We start from the raw sequence: 25,120 nt of genomic DNA on the forward strand, positions 1-25,120 counted from the left end.
CGTTAGTTTGAGGGAATAGATTTCAAACCTAAGGCAAGGATATAAGTATGCGATGTAGGTGTAATGTAGGAGGCAAAGGTGTTCTCTATGAAGTATGAGCTTTATGTTAATAAAGAGAGAAATATCATTTTGCATCCTATATATGGATTAAGACGTTTCTCTTAGCTCACCCTTCTGATCCGTGTGACTGGAGTGCTGCTTTTCTGCTCTCCCCATGATTTCATTCTCAGTTGCATATAGATTCTGCCTCAGAATATAGGTGGTCATTTTTCCTTTGCCTTTCACCTCAATTTCTCCCCTTTCAACTATTTCGAAGCCTTGATTTTGTAGAGCTCTGCACAATGGAAGATATGGGACAACCATTAGGACAAAGAAGTCTAGGTTGGGATTTGGAGCGAGAAGGATGAAGGATAAATTTTGCAGAGCAATATTTGTAGGGTTGGATGAATTTTTTTAGCGTTGTTTTTGTAAACAGAACAACACTATCAAAGGAAAAGTTTATTTTTCTAATTAGGGTTGGTCTAGAGGCTAAGCTTCTGACCTGCAATCACTTTTGCACATGCTTAGCTTTACACAGGTGACTAGTCTCATTGACGTCACAATGAGCAGATATTTATCATGTGAACAGCCTCTCTTATATTTTGTACTTTCCCCTGGCCTTTACACAGGAGCATCAAGCTTAGACACCTGTCCTGCAAATACTTACGCACATACTTAACTTTATACACATGAGTATTCACAATGAGAGCCTAACTTAGAAGCTCTTCTGTAAAGGCTGTTTATGCTGGGAAAGTACAGAACAGAAGAGGCACTGTTTAAATGTTACGTGGTTGTTCAAACATACTCAAGACATTTCTCCAAACAGGAAGGTACTCAAGCCCCAATCCTGCAATGTGTAGTGCCTGGGCAGCCTGCTGCATCCCAGAAAACCTCACTGAATTTAATGGGTAGAACCCCACCTGACTTCCGCCCAGGGGCAGCAGCCTGTCCAGCCACTGCATGTCACAGGATTGGGACCTAACCAACCTGTCTTCAGTTGCATCTTTGGCCATGGTGGGCAAAGTTCCCTGTTAACATAATGTGCAGTTAAACACAGAAAAGTGACCCTGTGAAAATAATGTGAGGTTCCATATTTGTGGCTCGAAATCAACTGTGCTCACTTCACAAGTAAATATTTTTACTCAATGCAAGTCCTGCAAACTCAGCCTCTGCCCTTCTGGCTCATGCATCATCACCAGTAATAAAGATTTGGCAGCTGAAATGTAACAAACCTGTTGATGATGCATGAGTCAGAAAGGAATCCAGCTCCCTCTACCAAAACTGTTTAGCTCTCCAGTGCTAAAAGGAATAGAATATATTTGGTCAATAAAGTTAGCAAGTAAGCGCCTGAAGATGTACTTTATACAGAGCAGTTCTGTTTAGTTAAGACAGTGTCATTTGTATAAAGTTACATTTCAGATTATAACTGTTCTTTACAGTAATTATTGACAGGGTGGAATGTTTTGAGTCTTTACAATTTAGAATGTTCATCATGAGAGTTTCCAAAGTTCCATATTTAATTAGAAGCCACACGTGAATTTGTATCAGGAATGCAGAATTAAACATCCCCTAGTTGTTTAGCTTATTTAATAGCATCTCTCCTGTGTTACATTAAAACAAGCAAATATCTTCATCCCACAAATTGCCTGTTGTTGGTTTCTGGCAGGAAAATCTTGGATTGAATGCATAAAGATACTGATGGGCATTTGAGTAATGCGAGTGGATTGGGACTTCAGGTATTTATTTGATTGTGAACCTCTTTGGGTTTCATGCATAGAAGAGAGTAGACTGGTTTATGATTATGGCCATAACATCACATTTATGTTGACTGTCAATCCAATCCTTCAGCTCTTACTCAGGCAAAGCTGTCATTAAATACCACAGGAATTTTGCTGGGGATAGCAATGCAATGTAAGACTATTTATTTATTATTTTTGGGCAGGAAGTGTTGCCATGTTAAGAAACTATTTTTGTAAGTTACTTACTGCTCTGAGAGGCAGCATGGCTGAAAAGAAGCTCCTAGTTGGGGACTGCACCTTCTTCACCCTGTCATTGCAGAGCTGTGACTGTATGCCATTGTAGCGAAGTGAGACTCACCAGCACAGCGCCTCCTGCTGGTCATCTGGGAATTAGCTCTTTTTCAGGACATGGAGCACCTTCTGCAGGCCGCTGTCTTGCCTGCTGCTGGCCCCATGTCCCTTCCAGACCCCAGTGCCCTTTACCTCAGGGTTCTGCCCCAGCAGTACCCCCACTCTCTGGGTCTCCCCTCCCAGGGGAACCCCCAACCCTCTATCCCCACATTGCCTCAGTGGCTACTGCCAGTCATCATCTAGCCCCCCACTCACTGGGGCAGACTGCAGTCTGTAAACTATTCATCACTGGCAAGGGGGGTTTGGACCTGCTGCCTTTGCCTAACCCCAGGCTACACCTCTGTAGCCGCAGTACCTCTAGGCCTTGCACAAGGTCTGCAGCCTGGGGAGTTAACAGGCTGGAGCTCCCCCACTCTTCTTGCCTTTTCCCAGCACTACTCAGGATCCTTCTCTCCCAGACAGCCTGGTCCTTCTCTCTCTACATCTAGAGAAAGACTGACTTAGCACCTGGCTCACAACCCTTTTATAGGGCAGGCTGTGGCCTGATTGGGGCGTGGCCCCAGCTGTGGCTGCTTTCCCAATCAGCCTAGCCTTCTCTCTCCAGAGCAGGGTAACTGTCCTGCTACAGCCATCAAACCTTGTATGTGCAAAGTGCTTGTAAATAGGCACTTTGTGTGGGTGTTGCTTGAGCAACGGGTACCGTTGCGTCATAGTTTAGGGACTCAGATTTAAACTGTATCCCTCAGTGAATTGTTTTGAGATTATTAGTAAGTGTGAAAATGAAACTTTATCATGTGTGTTTCCAGATTGAAAAGTACTGTGAGCTAAATGGAGTTGTTGCTCTGTGCCTACATTGGCTCTCATCCAAGAGAGAAACTGTTTGTGTTATTAATGCTATAAACAGAAGAGAAGGAGGAAAAGAATTCTGGATTGTTTTGGGTCTCATTATTTAACCTTTTGACACTACCTGAATGCTGTTGGGCTGAGATGGATTTTGTTAGGAAGTCCATGACTTTCCATCCGAGAAGCTGTGTTGACAGTGTCTCCAAACAAGCAATACCTGGGCATCTTCTCACCAACCACTCCAGCCAAAACTGGTCCTGTGTGGATCCCAACTCTGATCTGTCAGTATAAACCCAACATGATATTTTGAAAATCATATTGGCTCTTCATTGATGTCAGCAGCCCATCCCCATCCACCTCCCCATTGTATAGTACTGAGCGGTCTCTTCCCCTGTTCTGGGAACTAAATAGCGGTGCTAGAAAGACCATCAAAGACAACATATGTAGTATAGTTTGGAAACTCTGCTTTTAAGGTATAGCAAGTCTAAAAAATTGTCTTACAGGTTTCCAGAAAAAGGAGCTGATATTACAATTCAGCAAACAATGAAATGGAAGGAGGACTGGCTGCATCTTCTGGCGTTCTCTGTATATCACGCTTCTATTTCTGGCACTGCCAGACTGGGTGGATAGCGGGGCAAGTTCCATTCAGGCGTACAGTGGGCACAACTCCCATTGATCTTAGTGGGAAATTGGCACCTGTTCACACCAGGACTGAACTTTATTTTGCATCTTACTAGGTAAAGCCTGAACCTGCCATGTAGCAATTAAACTGGTACAACTCCCATCAGTATCATCATATTGATAATATACCCAAAGGGATTTAACCATTGACCAATGTAAAAGGTGTTGCTCAGGGATCGGCGACCTTTGGCATGCGGGCTGTCAGGGAAATCCGCTGGCAGGCCAGGATGGTTTGTTTACCTGCAGAGTCCGTAGGTTCGGCTGATCGCAGCTCCCACTGGCCACGGTTCACCGCTACAGGCCAATGGGGGCTGTGGGAAGTGGTGGGGGCTGAGGGATGTGCTGGCCGCCGCTTCCCGCAGCCTGCAACGGCGAACCGCAGCCAGTGGGAGCCGTGATCAGCCAAACCTGCAGACGCTGCAAGTAAACAAACCGTCCCGGCCCACCAGCGGATTTCCCTGACGGGCCACGTGCCAAAAGTTGCCGATCCCTGGTGTTGCTTTTTCCCAGCATTTGTGGTCCGTAAGACTTGAAACAAGAAAACAAACCAGAGCAATCTTGCACCAGAGAACAGATGCACACAGCTCAACTAGGGTGAAATTCATCTCATGCAAAGGGCTAAATTTCACCTAAGGACAGTAGCCTATTGCCTAATGGAAGTTGCATCAATGTCTCAGAATAAACCTTACCTCTATGCATACGACATACATCATTCAATCTACCCACACTTAGCTTTGTCCTCTGTAAGCTGGCTGTTATCTCACTGCTTTGCTGTAAATTATTGTCAAAGAAAATACTAATAAAAATTGGTTATAGAAAAGCCCTGCACTGTTCTTTCTACAGCCCTATTCCCTCCTCTGGATTAGGCAGTGGTCCTTTCTGGTAATAGTTCACACTGCATTTGTATAGTTGTGCAGTAATGATTTGTAAAATGGCTTATACTTTCTCAGCTAACAGGAAAAAAAGCCACCGCCCTGCTCTGTGTTAAGCAGCTCAGACAAAGGAGAGGCAAGGTTGGAATAAATCAGGGTCAACTACTTTTGTTCTTGTTCGGGAGCCATTAACTGACTTGCTAATTATGTACAGACACAGATGCCAATAAAGATACAGCAGATCCCAATGGACTTGCTCCTGCAAGCTGATGAACATGTGCCTAAGTGCTTTGCTAGATTCCCGATAAGTGCTCGGCACCAGGCAGGATTGAGGCCTAAGGCCCAAATTCAGCAAAGTACATAAATGCATTATTATTTGTATTACTGTAGCACCTCAGAACGCTTGCTTAAAGCTACTCACCCACTTAGGCTGTGATTCAGCAAAGCACTTAAGTGCAGTACTTTGTATCAAACTGAGTTCACCTGTTTTATACCTGAATAGGCTCTCCAGTGATGGGGTTCATCACCTCTCTGGCAGCAGTTCTCATACCCAGTGCAAAATTGGCCACTCTTTTGGCATGACTGGCAATAGGCACGGGGACTCCTCCAACTACCATGTATGCATCGCCTATTGTTTCAACCTGACAGACAAGGGGGAAAATGCAGTAGTCAGACAGGGCCTGATTCAAAGCCCATTGAAGTCAATGGAAAGGCTCCTGTTGACTTCACTGGAAAGCAAAACACCCAGTCGTGTAAGGTGCTGAGTGCCTTGCTCTCCCATTGAAGTAACTGGGGATTGGATTCGTTCATCATGTCACAGGTCTGGGGATGAATCTAGGGTGTAGCTGTATATGAAATCTTTTTTCATTATACTTTATATACTTTATAAACTCTCCAGTGACAAACTCTTAGTTCCTGAATCTTCATGTTGGGGAGAATAGGGAGGTGGGATGGTCCCCCAAATTTTCATCTCAAAAGTTTGAAAATAAGTCAAACTGTGTGTTGTGGTGATAGCCATTCTTCTACATTTTAGCCTCTCTTTAGAATTTCAAATATGGGAAACAAAAGTGCAGTAAAGAATAGCACAGAACACAAGTAACAAACACTTACTTTATACACGTTGTGAACACTGGTTAATCGATCAAACTTTGAATACATGGAATTCAGCATGTTCACAATTTGGATAGGCTCACAGGCTGAGCAGATATTTGTGAATGTCACTATATCACTGAAGAGAATCGTGCAGGAATTAAATTCCCCTGAGGGAGAAATCAGATATGAGATGCATATTTCTTTATAAAAGCATCCACTGTTATTTGACTACGTCAATAATAAAAGTTGACAATAGATTTCTGTAATCTGCCAAACAAAATCCTATTGACTAGTTTGAGCCAAAGCACACAGAACTCAATGGAAAGACGCCCATTAACTTCAATTGGTATCAGATCAGGCCTAAAACTAAGAACCTAAAATGCCCAAATTGTATTGATGGGCTCCACCTAAACCAAAACGGAACCAGATTGCTGGCGCTTAAAATTAAAAAGGTCATAGAACAGTTTTTAAACTAAGGGCTAGGGGAAAGCCAACAAGTGCGGAAGAGCATGTGGTTCGGACAGAGACATCCCGTAGGGGAGGATCTATAAATGGAGATTCCCTATGTCCTAATAAGGAGGAGAGGATGGAAAATGATGAAATACAGGGAGGATCTGATGAGAAACAGTCAAATGAGAAAAAGTCCCATTCAATTATGTCATGCACTAGGGGACAACCAAAAAATGACAAGTTTTTAAAATGCTTATATACCAATGCTAGGAGTCTCAATAATAAGATGGGGGAACTAGAGTGCCTAGTATTAAATGAGGATATATTGGAAATGGAAAAGGTTCAGAAAAGGGCAACAAAAATGATTAGGGGTAGAGAGCGGCTTCCGTATGAGGAGAGATTAATAAGACTGGGACTTTTCAGCTTGGAAAAGAGGCGACTAAGGGGGGATATGATAGAGGTCTATAAAATCATGAATGGTATAGAGAAAGTAAATAAGGAAGTGTTATTTACTCCTTCTCAAAACAAGGGGCCACCAAATGAAATTAATAGGTAGCAGGTTTAAAACAAACACAACAAAGTATTTTTTCATGCAATGCACTGTCAACCTCTGGATCTCCTTGCCAGAGGATATTACGAAGGCCAATACTATAACGGGGTTCAAAAGGGAGCTAGATAGATTCATGGAAGATAGGTCCATCAATAGCTATTAGCCAGGATGGGCAGGAATGGTGTCCCTAGCCTCTGTTTACCAAAAGCTGGGATTGGGTGACAGGGCATGGATCACTTGATGATAACCTGTCTGTTCATTCCCTTTGGGGCACCTGCCATTGGCCACTGTCAGAGGACAGGATACTGGGCTTGATGGACCTTTGGTCTGACCCAGTATGGCCATTCTTATGTTCTTATGAATTTCCATGAGATGTGGGCACCTGACTTTGGTAGGCTCCACTGAAATCCCAGCCTGAATATTTTAATATTTAAAGCTATACTGTCATAGCTGGCCACAGTTCAGCTGTATCTTTTATCTGTTTGCAACATTCTTCTAATCTGTTAGATGGGTTTTAAAAAAATACGGTTCCTATAATGGACTTATATAAAGTTATGCAAATACCCCAGTGACTATGAACAAACCTCTCCTGTTAAGACTGCTGGACTGGACCCAGAATGTTTTTTACAGCTTGTTTTGAAAAATATCAATTTTTCAGCGAAGAGTTTAATAGTAACTCTAAATTCAAGTTCACAGTTTTGTGCAGTCAAGTTCTGAAGCTCAGCTTTAAAGGCACAGACTAAATTTGTGCATGTAAATTGGGTAGATGCCAGAAGTTAAGGGCAGTGTTAGATGGCTATTTGATTTGCATGGGCAAATGTGTTTTGTTCACACAACTGCAAATGTTTGACCACCTGCCAATTTAAACACCTACTTACGTGTTTTGCTGCATGGGGCTTATGAAATCAACCTTTCTTGTTTTAGTAGTTACCAGGTTAAAATCAAAAGAACATATAATCCATATGTGCACATCTTACCCTCACATGAAACCAGCCCTGCTCTTGATTGGTGATAGAGTATTCACCCTTTCAGAACTGCACAATTTTGCCTTTGGGGTTAGATAAGGGTAGTGGTGGTATCACATGCATTTTCTTATTCAGTGACTGCGGAAGGGAATGCCCATGGAATATTCAGTCATAAAGGCAACTGACAAGTTTTTAAGGCCAGCCACACTAGTTGAACCTGAAGAGTGTGAGTGATAATGAAAGTCCAGTACCTGCTTCCACCTTTTTGCCCTCCTTGAGCAGATTGGCTACATGTTTCGGCAGCATGGCATACAGCAAGGTTTCTGTTTTCTTCTTTTCAGCCTCTAAGTTCTTTGAGAGGATCCTGAGCTCTTCCTTCTTTCGCTCCAGCTGGTTGGACAGCTCTATCTCTGCCAGACGCTGCTGGTTCAGGAGAATGAGGTCCCTTGTTGTGTCATGTTGCGCAATGTCGGAGATGTGCATCTTTTGTTCCTCCAGCTCCTCTAAACTGCGGAGCTTTGGCGAACACAGGTACATCATGCATTGTATGGACTCCATCCAGATCATTTGTCCTTTAAATAGAAAGGCATGTAGCAGTTCCAACACATTTTGATTTACTCCCCTACATATTCCCTGCCTGAAAACTTTCCCAACCTGTACATGAGTCACTGGCAAGTCAGCTACGGTTAATTTTTCAGATACTTGCAGTATTACTTTCCCCAACACACTGAACAGGGCCGGCTCTACCATTTTTGACGGGCCCCAAGCAAAAAGAAAGAAAGAAAAGAAAAAAAAGCCGTTCAGACTGCCTCCTGAACTCCTAAAGCAAAAAACAGCGCCCGAACTGACGAAGCAAAAAAGCCTCCCAGACTGTGCCACCCCAAGAATGGACAGAATGCTGCCCCTTAGCATGTGCCGCCCCAGGCATGTGCTTCCTCTGCTGGTGCCTGGAGCCGGCCCTGACACTGAGATACTTTGGGGGAAATCCTGAAATACTTGACATTTTTATAAACTAACTTAGAGTCTGCATGCACAAGCCAGGGTAAGTATGTGACTGTGGAATATACAATGGTTGGGCATGATGCAAAAAGAAACAAAAGGATATACCTAAAAAATTGCTCTCATTGTGACCTCTAGCTGAGGGGCTCATGAGCTGTGGACTGCGGAACACTAGTGGCCAGCACAGCACTTGCTGGTGATGCATGGAGAGCAGGCTGGTCAAATGATATTGGCTCTTCTTCCTTTTTTTGCCAGGAATTTTTGCAAGCATCCAGGGTCTTCATGGAAATATGAACCTGGATGCCAGTAAAAACTGCTGGAAACAAAAAGAAGCCACCCTAGCTATAAAAAGCATTAGGGCCGGGATTTTCAAAAAAAACACTTAATCTCTATGGTAAAACTTCTATGGGAGCAGAGTTAGGCTAGGGCTCAGTGCTTGTGAAAATCCCAGCCTTGCATATTGTCTTAGAAATGTCACACAGTTGTGACTGGGAGTTTGATTGGGACAGGAAGGGCCTACAAGATAAACTCTCCCGAAGGTTTGCTCCACACTATGACCGATTGGATAAACCATGCTCTAGCCATTAGTTGAAGGACACGTAGCCAAATTTTCCCAAAGTAAAAGTATAGTTAAGAAAATTCAACCTCCAGGCTTTTCCGCTACTCCTCTCTGCCTGGGTATCCCCCCAACACACACTGGGCAGCAGTAAAAAGCAACTGTAAGTTAGTACCTCGGAGCTTCAGCATGGGTTGGTTTCTCTGTGAGTCAGGCAACATTTCTCTGTGTGCTCTGAGGACAAATTGACTGTTGATAAATTTCCTTATGCTGAAAATGGTGAAGGTAACTTGTGGATGGACGACAGTAAAGTATTTATCTACTCTGCTCCCTGGTCGCCGTAGTCCTGGCACAAACTTTTGAATGTTCACACCTGCCTGCTTGATCCTTAGCTAAGAACAGGAAGAAAAATCATAAACCTGGGTCAAAATTAAAAACTCTTTCAAAAACAAAGGAATGTCATGCCACAATTTACCTGTTTGAGGATGTGGAGGAAAGAGGATAATTTAAAACCTGTTTAATTTTGGATTGAGTAAATATGTGTCCAGTCCCTCACTAGTCTGAGACCAAGGGCTACCGCTTTGGTATCTCAAGAAAGACTGCTCAAGGTAGCATCCGGGGGTCATACATTCAGAGTCCAAGCTTCTAGCCTGTGTCTGTATGAGCCCACTTCCCACCCCTGCCCAATAGAAACTAAGGCTAGGTCTACACTACCCGCCTGAATCGGCGGGTAGAAATCGACCTCTCGGGGATCGATTTATTGCATCCCGTCGGGACTCGACAATCGATCCCCGAATCGACGCTCTTACTCCACCAGCGGAGGTGGGAGTAGCGCCGTCGACAGGAAGCCGCAGAGGTCGATTTTGCCACCGTCCCTACAGCGGGGTAAGTCGGCTGCGATACGTCGAATTCAGCTACGCTATTCACGTAAGGCTACATCTACTCTACAGGGGGGGTCGATTTAAGATACGCAAATTCAGCTACGTGAATAGCGTAGCTGAATTCGACGTATTGCAGCCGACTTACCCCGCTGTAGGGACGGCGGCAAAATCGACCTCTGCGGCTTCCTGTCGACGGCGCTTACTCCCACCTCCGCTGGTGGAGTAAGAGCGTCGATTCGGGGATCGATTGTCGCATCCCAATGGGACGCGATAAATCAATCCCCGAGAGGTTGATTTCTACCCGCCGATTCAGGCGGGTAGTGTAGACCTAGCCTTAGAGAGTTCAAGGAGGGGATAGAGACCTAGGCTAGGGTTGGCAGGACTCAAGGTGAGGTGACAGGAGCTCAAGAAATGCACAGCCCTAGCATTGAATCTGGGCATACAGATGAGTTCAGATCTGCTCCCAATGACACCTGTGAAACCCCACTGATTTCAATGGGGTAAAATGATGTAACTTCAGCAGTATTTAGCCCAGTTTAAGTAGTTCTTCTTGCACAGCTACATGGGAGGCAGGCAGCAACGGCGCTGCAGAGCCCAACACAGAGATTCATGATGGTTAACCATTAGAGTGCCAGACACACAGTCCTGAAGTACCATTGGCCAGTAGGAACGCTGACTAAGATGGCGGGTGTTTGTCAATTCTCATTTTAATTATGCACACGCAGATATCAAGACAAAATGTGATGTTCCTTCATTTCCAACATAAGGTGAGAGAGAGAACAATTAAGGCCAGATCCTCCGCTGCTGTAAATCAGTATAACTCCAGCTTCCATGAAGTACATAGCGGCTGAGGATCCAGGCCTTAGATTGTTTTCTCTGCCATAACATCTTTAGCTACAAGCTCCCGACCAGGGAGGATGTCTTACTTCTTCATCAAACACAATGTGGAAAGGAAAAGCGTTGCAGAATGTTCTCTCTTCCACCCAAAGCCTCTCTGGATAAACTGGGTCAAAAGTATGTGACAGGTTCCCTGCAAAAAACAAACATGAGGAATAAGGAGGAGACTTTCAAAGGCATCTGGGCACCAAACTTCCATGGAATGTCAACAGGAGTTGGGAGCATAAATGCCCTTTCTGCCTTTGGAAATCTCCCCTTCAGTCAGTGCTTAATTTGCTACTTTTTTACATTCATAACTGATGCAGAAAGCCTAGAGGTGTCCGAGCTCAGCCCTGGCACAAATTAAGCACTGCCCTCAGTCCATCATACTCTGCTGTACAGTTGGTCAAAGATGCACCTTTATTTTCTGTGAAAAGCCTTGATAAAAATATTTTTATTTTTCAGCAACGTTTATTGTGGATTTTTTTTTTTGGTCAAAAAAAACCAAAAATATTTATGTTGTCAGACTTTCAACAACCCTGAAAGATTTCAACAAACATGGACATTTTTTCACAATTTTTTTGATCAAAAAGTGATTTTTCATCAAAAAATGTCATCCAAGATCTTTTGACCAGCTCTAATCTATTTTTACATGGAGAGGAGCGCAGTCTAATGATGAGGTTTTTAATATCACCTGAAACAGCCTGAACTTTGTTACTTAGTCCCTGTGACAATAAGCAGAAACTTTACCTTGTCCCTTGCAAATGCAGAGATCCTGGCAACAGGCTTACACAGGTGCTCCAGGTGTGACAGATTTTTGTTACTAATCTGCCTGAGGCCACAGGATTGTTTGGGGAGGAGATGACGAAACACTCCAAGTGTCTAAATTTTAAAGCTTTATTAATAAAATAATAAAATAACAGTGGTGAGTGTGGGGACTGCTCCCACGTCACTTAAAGGAAGCAAGAAAGCGTTAGTACCCCAGCCCTAACCCACTTTCATACTCACACATGCATGACACATGGCTGGCCAAGCCTGGGTGTAACGTAAGAAGAAGAGGGGGAGGGGTGGACGGGAGTTCTTGCCCCGTGCATTGGTCATCCAGGGTCTGCTGCAATCTCCGTCTTGCTTTGGCTCTCGGGAGGGTTTTAAGTTCTGGGTTCCTTTGGGGGTGTTTTCATCCAGGGCCCTCTGTTTCTGGTGCTCTTTGTACCAGTTCAAACCAGCTCACTATGGCCTCCTCGGCTTCCCAAAACACCCCGGCTCCAGAGACTTTGTTTTTCCCCCTGTTGGCCTTCACCATCTCATTTGCTCTTATTGTTTTTACTGCCATCTCTGCAGCCTTGCTCAACTTTGTTCTCCTCTTCTCATGGCTGGGCAGCTGCAGATTTTTCGTCGCGCCCATGACCTTGGACCAGGGCCACCGTCTTATGTGCACACGGAACTAGCTGAAGTATCAAGTTAACCTGTTCTTTGCTCTTTTCCTCCTTTCCCCTCTTGGCCTCTTGCTCCCTGCAAGAAAATCTTCCATTCCACACTTACACCTTTGACCTTCCCACCCCCCTTCCCCAAATGCCTTGTGATGCTTACAACCATGTTAGCACCATACAATGCTGAACTGCCTCCCCATGGGACCCCCTGAGGGAGGGAGTCCTTGGGCCTGTGACACAGGCACAAACCAAAAAAGCATCTGATTGAAGAGGAAGTCAGAGACTGCCTGAGAGAAAGCAGGTTGTTGCATCTAGGCAACAAGGCCCATATCCTCAAAGGTATTTAGGCTCTCAATGTCCATTGATATCAGTGGAAATTAGGAACCGAAATACCTTTGAGAATGTGGACCAAACTGTCTGTTGTGCTCTGTTTTCCTTGACCAAAACATAAGCCCTCACTCTCTGGAACAGGAGAGCTGAAAGACTGTCTAAGTGTGTTGCTTGAGCTTCTTCGCTGTCTCACAGTCACTTATAAATGAACACTGGCCAAATGGATTTTAATTTCCCAAACTAAAGGAAAAAAGTAGCTATCAAACTGAAAACTCGCCTCAGAGGCCAAGTTTCTGCCCACAACAGTGTTTTATGAGCAATATATTAAACCCCTGAAATAGAGTTTGTGAAGAAAATAGCTGACAAAGCGCTTGCCCACAGTAATATAAATACCCCTACCGTTGCTATACAAAGCTGCACTGTGTAATGCTGAAGGCTACTTCAGTCATTTTTGATACGACATTTTTTTCATAACAAAACCTTTTGGATAGCACAGAGAAACATTGTCAACAATGCATTTGGCCAGCTAGTAGCAGCAGTAACTGAATGGGGTGCTTAGAATCCTGCAGATGACGGAGTGTGACTAATGGCCTGTTTTTCTAGTTGTCAGTGGAAGAGCTCAAACTGGAACCACACAGCTTCTCCCAAACACATATAACCGCCACACAGCTGGGAATGGAGTGTGTGTGTATGGAGGTGGGGGGAGCAGGTTAGCATATTAGCCTTTCACCTCTTCAAATCCTGACTTAAAGGTGAACAAGATGGGCAGTTTCATCCTAGTTACCAGCAATGAACATTTTAAAAATTGCTGCACAATTAGCTGGCTTGACTTATGAGAGTACCTAGACTGGAGTATCAATGTGTTACAGGCCAGAAGAGTGGTGTGCTGGCAGAGCAGTATATGGAGAGCGTGCATAGCCCTTGTCCCTACTGTGCCTGGCTAAAGTAGTATTACTGTCTCACTGCCATGATAATTAAATTCATTCACAATACTTTCAGTGCATATGAATTTGGACATGCTGTAAGGTGCCATATTCACAGTCCTTGAGAATGAAGTCCTCTATCTATCCATGGAATGGATACAGCATGGGCAGCAGTAAAATAATTGACCCAACAGTACCTCAGAGCTGGCCTGGGTGGGACCCCACTAAGGTAGGAAGATAGTTAATTCTTCCTGTTTGTTCCAGTCCTTGTCTTCTCTTCAGAGTCTGCCTGCAAGGTTGTGCTGGCGGTTGTTGTGGTGTGGCCACTTCATGCCAGGAAAGTAGACTGGGATCAAGTCTCTTCACGTTGGCCACAAAACACCCCTATAAGTGAAAGCCTTTCCATGCTTCTATTAGTCTCCTGAGTGCAGGGGTGCTCAAAAATTTTGTGGGGTGCTCAGAACCATTAAACCAAACTGTAAAGCCTGTCTATAATGGAAACCACTTCAAGCCAGGGGGTGCAGTAGCACCCCCAGTACCCCTATTTCCAGCCCCTATGGCTGAGTGGCCAGTCCCATTGCACTATAGTATTTTTAAAATAATCTAAACAGGAAAAAAACATCATAAAAGTCCCACAATGAGTATAGAGACCCAGGCATCAAGCGACATCAATGAACATGAAGAAAAGGGTCTGGGGCAAATAAAGTAATTGCAAATTATGGTCTGATCATATTTAAGCAAGAAAACCTCTCACCAAGTCCAAACTCTACTATCCGTACATAAATCAATGATATCATCTGGACTGTTTTACGGCCTCCAGTATTTATATCCAACAGGCTGCCATCCTCGTGGGAATGTGTCCATTTGTCTGCACAGCTGAGCCCCATATCTCATTATGATCACTGTAACGGAGGTTAGTACACTCACCTTTCCCAAATTTCACAACACTTCTCACAATATCCCAGTGGGATTTCTTTTCTGGGCAGCAGGAGAGAGCAGAATAGTTCTCCATTTTCTGAAAAGCTACGTCTAGTGCCTGCTGGAGAGCAGCAGCCAAAGAGAGAAAAATGTTTGTGTGTGAATGATTCATACAGATGGTCCATTTTAACACGCTACAGTAAGACAACATTAAGGCTGAATTGTTAAGCACTTAAAAGACAGGAAATGCTAAAGCTAAGGTTGCACATATAACCTTCACTTTGCTTCATTGTGCATAGGCAGGATAATGCCGTCTTTAATTACATGATCATGTGCTCTTTCTCAAATTTAGTATATCACATCGTTTTTAATTATTATTTCTTTAATTGATTATTCAGTCTCAGATGTGAACTCTAACCTATGACTTATCCACAGCTTTAGAGGACTATTGCCCCCACTGCCTTGCAGCTTGTGTAGACCTTACACCTCTGTGAGATGCATCCACTTTGCCCTCATTCTACCTAGGAGCAAGGTAGAATCAGACTCACCATCCTCAATCCAGCTCTAAATTTAAAGGGAGAATGCGTGGATTGTTTGCCTTAAAATATTTCTTGTAGATTAAGAGAAACCAGACAGGCACAGAAAACTGTCAGTAAACCTCCCTCATTTCCATAGATGATTTACTGCACCTCTTTATCTTTGTGGGAATCTACGCTTTCTGGATTTGTTGTCTTTTTGGTTTTTCTCTTTGGCCTTTTAGCCTTCTGCAGAACAAGAAATATAACATGCTCCTTTTCCCCAGTGCGCTCCTTTTCTTCACTCTGAGTAAGAATTTCCATTGTCACTTCACTGTTGAAGAAGTCTCTGGCAACAGACTCTATGATACCTGAATCAGAAGAAATAACAGATTTATATGGTGACCTATTCGTGTTAGCAAAACTTCTTAGGCTCTGTATCTCTTTTCTTCCTTGCCTAAGCTGTACCTCTCAGCAATCTCCACAATTATATCATTTATACTCTAATCTATTGGTATGAAAGATGCCATACGAAGTAACATTATAACCTGATTCTACACTGATTTTCACTGCTGCAAACCCACTGACATCAGTGATTCTGAAGACCATCTTCTTAATTCTGTTATATCAGCATAAATCCTAAGGAACTTCAGTGAAGGCAGAATTCCTCCAAATTCACACTAGTGGAAGAAATTTGGCCTGGAGTCAAAAATGTTCATAAAGTGCACCTTGTAGGGGGCAGTTGTCCTTTCTGTAACTTTTATTATTCTGTTTCTAGAAGGCAAAAGCAAAACAGGTGTCCTACCCCAATGTAAATCAAAGAGCATAATGTTCAGCCGACATGTTAGATCTATTCAGATTTCTCTCTGTCTGTCTGTGGTGTTTATAGAGTACCCATCCTAGTAATAACTGGGCACCAGATGTGTGACCCCCAACAATTTGGATTTTATCAAGTTAACAAAGCCACACACACAAACTTGTAATCATATGGGTCCATTTTGATTCTCACATGTGGAAACAATGCTGCCCTTTAAAAACCCACTATCTCATTACTACTGTCTCTTTAAAAGTGGGTGGGACATGGTACTTAGACACTTCACAAGATCCTGTACCTCAGGTCTGACCTAAGCACAGAAATTGCAGTGGTTAAACTAAAGAGACGTTTTTAAATGTATCAATGCAGGCTAAACCAGTTATAAACCAGGTTTAAATCAAATTAAGTGTGTCCACGCAGGGGTTTGCACTGGTTTAACTAAATCAGTTTAAAAACATGCTTTTAGTTAAACCAGAGCAACTTTTCACATAGACTAAGCCTAAAGTCCTGCACACACTCCATGGCCCCCACCGATTTCCTTCCATGAGAGGAAGAGAGCCCCACAGCTGCTCTGAAAGGATCTCCTGACAGGAATCTCAGGGAATGCTCCAGCTCATAAAATTGTCACCCTTCAAGCATTTGTGCTTTTCTTTTCTATGTGGAGAAACAGCTTAAGGCTCTGTTGTCCATTTTCTACCAAGCACCTAATCAAAGTTCAGAGGCATGGGGATGTGCCAGTTGGGGGCAGAAACTGATGATGGAGTCTGGTATTTTCTTTGATGCAAACTTGCTTATTTACAAGCAACGGACAAGGTCCTGCGCTTCCAAATGCAGGATGAACCAGAAACAAAAGAATAGTTTCTTAGCTTACAGCTCCAAGCCTCTCTAGCCAACACCAGCTCTAAAAAACTCATCTCTAGCTTTTTCCAGGGTCATACACCATGCTTTCAGGCTGTTGCTTTCGTGCTTTTTGCTGCATAGTCTGTCTCTGATCTGTGTCTGTATCCCAGCTTGTCTATTTCACATACTCATCTGATCAGAACTATTATCCAGTGGAACCTTCCACCTAGTGCTTAATTTGTGCCAGGGCTGTGCCCTGGTACCTCTAGGCTTGGCAGTTCATAGCCCCAGCACCTCTGGGCTTGCTGCATCAGTTTTGAATGTAAAAAATTGCTTGAGCCCCAGCACCTAATTGCTTGAGCCCCAGCACCTCTTTCATTACAAATTAAGCACTGCTTCCACCCAGCTGGGGCTAGTTTCTGGACAGACTCTATTAGGCTTTGTTTTAGGTGTCCCCACCCCACCTGCCTTAATTGTCTCTTATTACTGTCTCAAGTGAAGGGTGCATTCACACATCAGTTTTAACTCAACCTGGAACAAGGTTTAACCCAACTCATAACAGTATATAAAAACCTTAGAGGGTCCAAATATTGTCTTTGAAGGGCACCAGATAAGCCAAGAAGGGTGGTCTCAGGGATAAAGCATAGGACTGGAGTCAGACAGGCTGGGTGGGGCTCCAGGCCACCTCAGAGCCTCATGGGAGTTGTAGTTTGGATGCATCATGGTCCTATTCTCCTCTATCGGATGGACATCTCCCATGATGCACTTAGGTGACAGCAAGAGGAGGGACGATGGTGCATCATGGGAAATGTAGTCCAGCCAGGGAGTCTGGCCCATAGAAGAAACTAGGGGCATAAGAAACCATGTCAGCATTTCTATGGGAGAAAACCTATTTTCTGACCATCTCCACTCTCACATTAGAAATGATCCCAGACCAAAATACTCAGTCTGAGCCCCTAGAGACTAGGGAAATTTGGAGATGGATTCACAGCTGAATTTGTATCTCAGGCCCACCTCAGTCACACATTAGTCTCCTCCCTCCCATATTAAGCACCCAAATATGGATCCACCAACTTGCACTGGAGATGATCTGCTAAAGCAGCAGGCTGGAAAGGAAGCTGCTTCGTCTGAATTCAGAAGCTGAGGCTCAGCAGTGAAATGTTTTCTTATTATTATTTATAGAGCACTGTCATTAGATATGCTGGCCCTTTAAGGGAGCCTACGGACTAAGTAAGGCCCTGGTTCTGGTTCAGCCCATAATTAAGATAATTCATTCATTTGTTGGCCAGGAACCATGTGACAATTCCCCCCCCCCAAATACCCCCCTTTGTTTTGGACTTTTGTTATCTTCTTGTAGAAGACCTTGTAGTTTGGCCAGCAGGCTAAACCCCATTAACTACCCAGTTGCTGAGGGGAAACTGAGGCACAGCTGTCTCTGATGCTGGACCAGGTAATTAAGCAATTGCACAACATGCCCCAACAGCATAAGGCACTTTATAAACAAGATGACCAGTCCCTGCTCCAAACACCTTACAGTCTAGACAGACAATGTACTGCTGAAGCAGCCTGGAAAGCAAAATGACTGGTGGCATTCAACACGTGTCCTGTTGTTCCCACCATTTTTGTTTCACTCCCTTTTAAACTAAATATTCCAGCATCCTTTTGTTAATGCTTCATTGTAGGGAGTATTAAGAGTCATAGGCCTTTTGGAAGAAGTGTGTCTTAAGGAAGGGCGAAGGAGGAGAAGAGGGAAGTGGAGAGGGAGAAAAGCATGAGGGGACTAACTTTTCAGAAAGAGAAAAGAGAGAGGAGCAGAGAGGTGCAGGAACTAAGCTGAACATGGCCTTGAAGGTGAGGACTCAAAGTGCTAAGGTCCCAGGGAGCCCCGGGTGACAGGTATCTGAGAGCACACTATGGCCTAGTATGAGATAATATTAGTTTTACCTGGGACAATATGACACAGGCCTTTCCTGTCAGAATAGTAGTGAAGTAGCATTGCCCCGTCTGTCCTCTTTTCCACACGAAATGATGGTGCATTCATTTCCTAAGTAAGGAGATGAGAGAACCCAGTACACCTGCATAGTCACCTGTCCGAGAGATGTCATTGAGCTATGCTGATTTACACCAGTTGAGGGTCTGGCCCACTATTTCATCAATTACTTCAAAGACATAAAGACTTATCAGCAAACTGAAAACTGGCATGAAAAAAAAAATCTAATCTGATGGACTATGGCGTTGTCTCTTGGTTGCTAGAGGGATTTTTGGTTTTGCACTCTGGGTATTTGTTCATGGGATTCTGGGGTAGCTTTGGCACGTTCCATCATTGCAATGCCGTTTTAGTGAACGCAAGAACCAGAAGTGGCCACAGGATATTTTGAACTCTCTCACTTGTACCTGCAAATCTGCTGTTAGGCATTTAGGGACAAATCCTTCTGACACATAGAAACACACTCCTTTGGCAGAGGAACCACTGCAGTGCTGTTGCAAAGGGGAGAGGTAAGCCTTGGGAAAGCAACATAGAGAGGGGTGTACAGCTCCCTTGTGACTTCCGGGATGGCTATCTCCAGGGGACTTGGGATGGACCATAGTGGACACGAGAAAGGCAAAGCTGGAGGATCCGGCAGTGCCTCCAGTGTTCCTCCCCATGTGGAGATGGGTTTGTAAAACTCTTTAGGGTGGAATAGCTTCAGATTTCCAATTCCACTGCCAGCACGTGGGCTGATGTGGAGGATTCCCCATCTTCTTACAGGAGCAGGATGGCAGGGAGAAGATTTCCTCCATAAAGCACAGAACTAGAAAAATTGCCAGGGAGTGGAGCCTCTTTAATTTACATTCACAGAAAGGAGACAGTACCTGGTAGGACAATGCAAGGTAACTATGAAGGGCATCTAGATTCTCGATAAATTCAGTTAGATTCCCTCCCAGAGTTTGTAGCATTCGATCATAGCCCGACATCTTACAGAAAGTAAAGAAATATTCTCCAAAAAGTTTCAGCATTGCGTCTTCTGACACATCTGTGTAAAAGATATTCGGATTTACAGCTGTGCAATGCTATCTAAACCCTGTGACCTGACCTAACCTTTAAGGTCTGAAACGGACACAGGCAAATGGCCTAGGCCCCACAGGTGTCCTATTACAAAAATTGTTGTGATCTGGTGGGTAGAGCTGGGAGAAAATGTTTTTGGCAACTAGCAAATAAACTACAAATGCCGTTTTGACCAACCCAAAGATATTTGCGAACTTGTCTTGAGTTTGCCAAATCGTTTAGCTGTAACCAAAAATTGAAAAAATGTTTCTAAGTGGAGTCACAAAACAGATGGAGGAACAAGTGGTTGGCTTTTCCTTAGAAGCTATGGCCCAGAGCTTAGGGCACTCTCCTGGGATGTAGCTTCAATTCCTTCCTTTGCCTGATATGAAGAAGAGATTTGAACTTGGATCTCCCACATTGAAAGAGAGTACCCTAGGCGATGGGGTACACTGTTATGGGTTTCCCTGTCTCTCCTGTTCCACTTTTTGTAAATAATCATCAGAGCAGGGACTGCAGCTTGGTTGTTCCAAATCCTAGGTGACTATCCTAACCACCAAGCTATAGAGTCATTCTCTTTCCCTGGCCCAATGACTATTCTTGAATAAATTTGAATTGCCACTGTGAATGACAATGAATAGTCATTGGGCCAGGAAAAGAGAATGACTCTATAGCTTGATGGTTAGGGCGCTACTCCTGCAATGCGGGAGACCCAACTACAAATCCCTTCTCCACATTAGTCAGAGGGGGCATTGAAGCCAGGTTCCCCACATCCCAGGAAAGTGCCTTTACTCCTGGGCTAAAGCTTATAAGGGGACCACTGCCTCCTCTCCCACTAGTTTGTGAATCTAATCCGCCTTTGCTTTTGTTAAAATACCTGAAATTGAAACAAAAAATGTTGAATTGGGCTTTTGAAATTTTTTCCAACATTTCAATTCATCACAAATTTTCAAAATTCTCATATTTGGTTCCACATACACTGAGATGCAAGTGAACCAAAAGATCCGTTATGGCACCCAGATCTACTGGTGGGGACAGTTTTCAGCGTTACATCTATTTTTGACTTTAAATACACCAGACCTTAATGAAGCTAGCAAAGAGCCCTTATGGCAGCACCTACAGTGGAAAATGTTGGCTGTGGTGTATGTTGGTGGAATCCATTACCTTCAGTGGGCTTAATCCTGGTTTACACCAGAATAAATGAGTTTGAAATCAGGCCCTAGAATCTAGTTCATTTCATTTATGCTGCTTGCGCTCCACTTTATCAGGCCACTGTTTCCTTAAGATCCCGGTGTTTGTTGCAATGTTGATTAAGCCATACTGTCAAGGCTGGTACTAAACAGAACTGTGGATTCCCTAATTCCCAATAGTAAAACAGCTCTTTTGTGGATAAGAAAAACAGATAAGAGGTATCAGGCTGAAGTAATTTAAGACCACGTTGACTCCCGGGGTTAGTACCATGCTACAAATCCTACATCCCAATACAGCTGCCTGCAACAGCCATGCTTTAGACCAGGGATCGCAGTGAATTTTTCTATATTTAAAAAGAGAGAGAGAGAGATGACTCTCTTTTGGGACTGTAGTGTTCAGTAACCCACCAGCTAGGCCCACCCTGTTCTATAGCACCTCTTATCCAAACGCCAAGAGAATAATGTACCATATGATCCGTGTCTCATGACAACAAAGCTTGCAAAACTTGGATGTGTGAAAGACTCACATCTCACCTCAAATTCACATGGTGAGAATCTTGGGGGCGCTGCTCTCATGAAGGTTTGGGCTGATGGGGGTAAAGTTTTGTGCTTAGAACTGAGAAACCAGTCACCCTCTTTCCCCCAGTCATCTTCTCTCCCCTCCATCCCCAACAATGGCCTCTCTCTGGAGAAGCTACAGGGACATCTCCAAAGCCCTCTAATGTAAGCAGGAGGGTTGTACTGGGGTATCCTCTGCAGGAGGCTGGGGATGACGGGATCAGCTCTGGGGATTCCTGGAGTTCACTGATCTCCAGCCTCCAAGTGCATTTATGGGGACTAGGTCACTTCCCACTTCCACAAACAAATAGCAAGGTTCAGTTTGGGAAGCCCTTTGTAAACAAACCTCTGCAGATCTCTCTCAGCCCCAGTGCAATGGAAAAGCTCCACAGGTCTGGCAGCTCCCTGACTGGCTCCTAATACAGCTGCTCCGGGGAGCGCCCAGCGCTCTGAGACAATCAACTCCAAAGCGCAGGCAAATGCAGCAATGTGCGGCAGGCAGGCTCAGTGCAAAGGCTACCAGACTTGTGGGGCTCCTACCACCCCCAGCCAGGCACTCCAAAGGGAGGGGCTGGGCCATGGACCAGAGCTAGCTGGGCAAGGAGGGAGCACCCGCTGCCTCATCCTTCTGGATCACACACCTTGCACACTCTTCATGCTACGCAGCCCCCAGGAGATGTTACATGAGCCCTACCAGAGCTTCCCCTTGAATAGCGCAGCTCCACGGCACATCTAGTGGGGGGCGCATTGTGTTACTGCCATGAGCTGGCCTCTTGGCCAGCCAGGGACAGTGTCAGTGTGAAGAGCACTGAGTAAGCGGTCAGTGCTCAATAAGCCAGCAATTAGGTAATGAACAGTCCTTACCCAGTATTTTGCAGGCTTCTTGGATCAGCTTCAGGGTAATAGCATCATCATACACAGTGTAAGTCATGAAGGTGTCTTGGACCTCTGCCTGTGTTCTGACAAACACAGAAAATTAAGATTTATGATGACACAGAAGTGTACGGGGAGATTTTGGCAAACCAGTAAAGTGCCTGAACCTACTATGGCTAAAAGCAGCCAAGTCAGCAGGCCGTAAAGTGGCCATGTAACAAGCTCAGCTTGACCAAGGCAGGAGGGGAGGGGGTTTTGGGTGCCATAGAAAAGGCAGCTTGACCCCGCTTCCTTCCTGATAAGAATTGGGTTGAAGTTGCTGATACATGCATTTTAGAAGAGCAGGATGTGCTCCTGGAATGTCTATTGGGGTCTCAAGGCTGCAAACTCTGGAAAAACCCACTCCTGGTTAATCGATAATGAGAAGGAGCCTCTTGCTTGACCATTGGAACTGCTTGCTTAACAAGTTTTCTTTAAGGGACATGTCATTCTATTACTAATATATAAATAAGGGGGAAAAGTTTGAGGTAGTGGGACTCTTCAGGACTGGACTCTCCCTCTAGATGCACCTTGTGTTCCCCACTGGCAGATGGGCTGCTGCTGTGCCACTCAAGAGTCACACTCAGCTTCGGTAATTATTGAGGGTTGGGGGTGTTCTACTAGGGTTACCATATTAAAACATTTAAAAAAGAGGACACTCCACAGGGCCCCGGCCCCACCCCTTCCCCGCCCCCACCCCAACTCCGCCCCTTCCCCGCCCCGGCCCCGCCCCAACTCCGCCCCCATTTCAACCCCTTCCCCAAAGTCCCCGCCCCAACTCCGCCGCCTCCCCTGAGCGCCCCGCATTCCCCCTCCTCCTCCTTCCTCCCAGCCACGCGAAACAGCTAACATCACTCCCCTCCATAAATCAGCCAGTAGCAGTAGGCACTGGGAGTACCTTTCCAGGCCCTGAAGAAGAGCTCTGTGCAGTTTGAAAGCTTGTCTCTCTCTCTCAGAAGTTGGTCAGTAAAAGCTATTATCTCACCCGCCTTGTCTTTCTAGTCATGGTATCAGGCTGATTTGTGTGACATGCGCAGTACATTCAATGTTCTTCCCAACCCAGCCACCAAGGGTTGGTTTAATTTGCGTTCCTGACTTTTACTGTTGGTTTAGTGAGCACCATACATTTGCTCAGCTCTATGCAAACAATAGAGAAAGAAACAGTCCCTGTCCTAATGGTCTTTCAGGCTTCTCCAGTGCTTTATTTGGGATCACGGATTAGTGTTTGCACTTGTTCCTCCCTTTCTGCTCATTCTCCAGAGTGTTAAGCATGTCTCCTGTCCTCTATTCTGTCAACTGCTATACAGTAATCCACTACACTGGGAGATCTTTAGAGTATTGTATCACTTCACAGGATGCATTAGCATTATTGTATATGAGTCCTGTGTGGCGAACATTTAAAGCAAAACCATTTTAGTAGCTAATAGTGGAAAATTGGAGAACAGTCCGAATGACTTGGGTATTTCTGGCAGGCCTGGAGGCACAGCGCAAGTAAATTCTGAATGATAAAACTATTATCAGCTCAACATAAGAGGAGTTGCCAGATTTAGACAATGATGTATGTGAGACCCAACATAAGCATGTGTGTGTGCTGAAGAGAGCCAAAAAAACTCTGTAAATGTCACAGTACACTCTGCTTCGCTAGAGCAGACATGATAGGCCAAGAAGCTGATTCTTGGATCTTTGTGCAAATTGTGATAGTTCAAACTTGCATCAAGAGCCCTGTCTATTATTTCAAATCAACTTCTGCTCCCAGTTACACCAGTGTACATAACTCCAAATTTACACCCATGTAACTAAGTTAATTTGGCTGTGTGTCTCATCTTCATATTAGGTCAAGCAGCACTTCAGGTCGATGTAAATGTTTTTCAAGGGAATGGAAGTGCATGCCATGCAAACCACCTAATAAACAACCACCTGATCTATCATTGCAGAAACTACAAGTGTGAGAATTCACTATTAATTTTTCCACTAGTATAGGCATTTCTATGGTGCTCATTGCTGTGGTGTTTTATAATTTAGTACTCTTAATGAACAAGACCACTTCCAAAGACAAGGTAATGAGCTCTCTTAGTAATACACTGTAAAGAGTATGAGTGTTTCTCCCTTATTATATATTTATTCTTTGTGATCTCTTAGCACGACTATTCCTCCTAGCTATGAAATAGGACTGTAGGGAGGTAACCTGCATGAGATTTCTGTTATGGAGGCTTTCCCATTCATTCCATTGGGGAAGATGTGATCACCACTCCCTAGTCACGAATAGCCCAGCATCTGCTTAGACCTTGGGAGATCTGCTAGAGGCCTAGCACAGGATCGTTTGCATGGAAACCCTGTGTCTCTGCACTGGCTCCAAGTCCTGGTTCCTCACTTTCTACCCCATGGCCACACAACTCTAGTGGCACAGTGCTATGAGGGTTGCCCCTGTCCACCACTGCCTCTGGTGCTCCTCCTCCACACAAAAGAGGAAAGGCTGTGGAAAGTCAATAAAACAACCCGAAAAGTGGCTCGCTATAAGCTATTTAAGGGGGGAGATGATAGAGGATTATAAAATCCTGACTAGTGTGGAGAAAGTAAATAAGGAAGTGTTATTTACTCCTTCTCATAACACAAGAACTAGGGGTCACCAAATGAAATGAATAGGCAGCAGGTTTAAAACAAACAAAAGGAAGTATTTTTTCACACAACGCACAGTCAATCTGTGGAACTCTTTGCTAGAGGATGTTGTGAAGGCCAAAACTATAACAGGGTTCAAAAAAGAACTAAATAAG

General features: G+C 44.4%; 1 protein-coding gene across 1 annotated transcript in view; it reads right to left on the bottom strand.

Annotated features, from left to right (window-relative positions):
* The window catches only part of LOC117881073 (guanylate cyclase soluble subunit beta-2-like), a 30,254-nt gene that overhangs the window by 4,336 nt on the left and 798 nt on the right, over positions 1-25,120 (bottom strand). The window contains exons 2-13 of the mRNA XM_034777963.1: positions 22,302-22,396; positions 19,518-19,678; positions 18,609-18,708; positions 15,185-15,381; positions 14,505-14,613; positions 10,945-11,048; positions 9,313-9,529; positions 7,834-8,154; positions 5,636-5,784; positions 5,020-5,166; positions 3,097-3,251; positions 171-334 (exon numbers count right to left, since the gene is read on the bottom strand). Coding sequence (XP_034633854.1) covers positions 171-334; positions 3,097-3,251; positions 5,020-5,166; positions 5,636-5,784; positions 7,834-8,154; positions 9,313-9,529; positions 10,945-11,048; positions 14,505-14,613; positions 15,185-15,381; positions 18,609-18,708; positions 19,518-19,678; positions 22,302-22,396 — 1,919 coding nt within the window. The remainder of the gene's footprint in view (positions 1-170; positions 335-3,096; positions 3,252-5,019; positions 5,167-5,635; positions 5,785-7,833; positions 8,155-9,312; positions 9,530-10,944; positions 11,049-14,504; positions 14,614-15,184; positions 15,382-18,608; positions 18,709-19,517; positions 19,679-22,301; positions 22,397-25,120) is intronic.

Source organism: Trachemys scripta, chromosome 1 (genome assembly GCF_013100865.1).
Source record: "Trachemys scripta elegans isolate TJP31775 chromosome 1, CAS_Tse_1.0, whole genome shotgun sequence".
Taxonomy (NCBI): Eukaryota; Metazoa; Chordata; order Testudines; family Emydidae; genus Trachemys; species Trachemys scripta.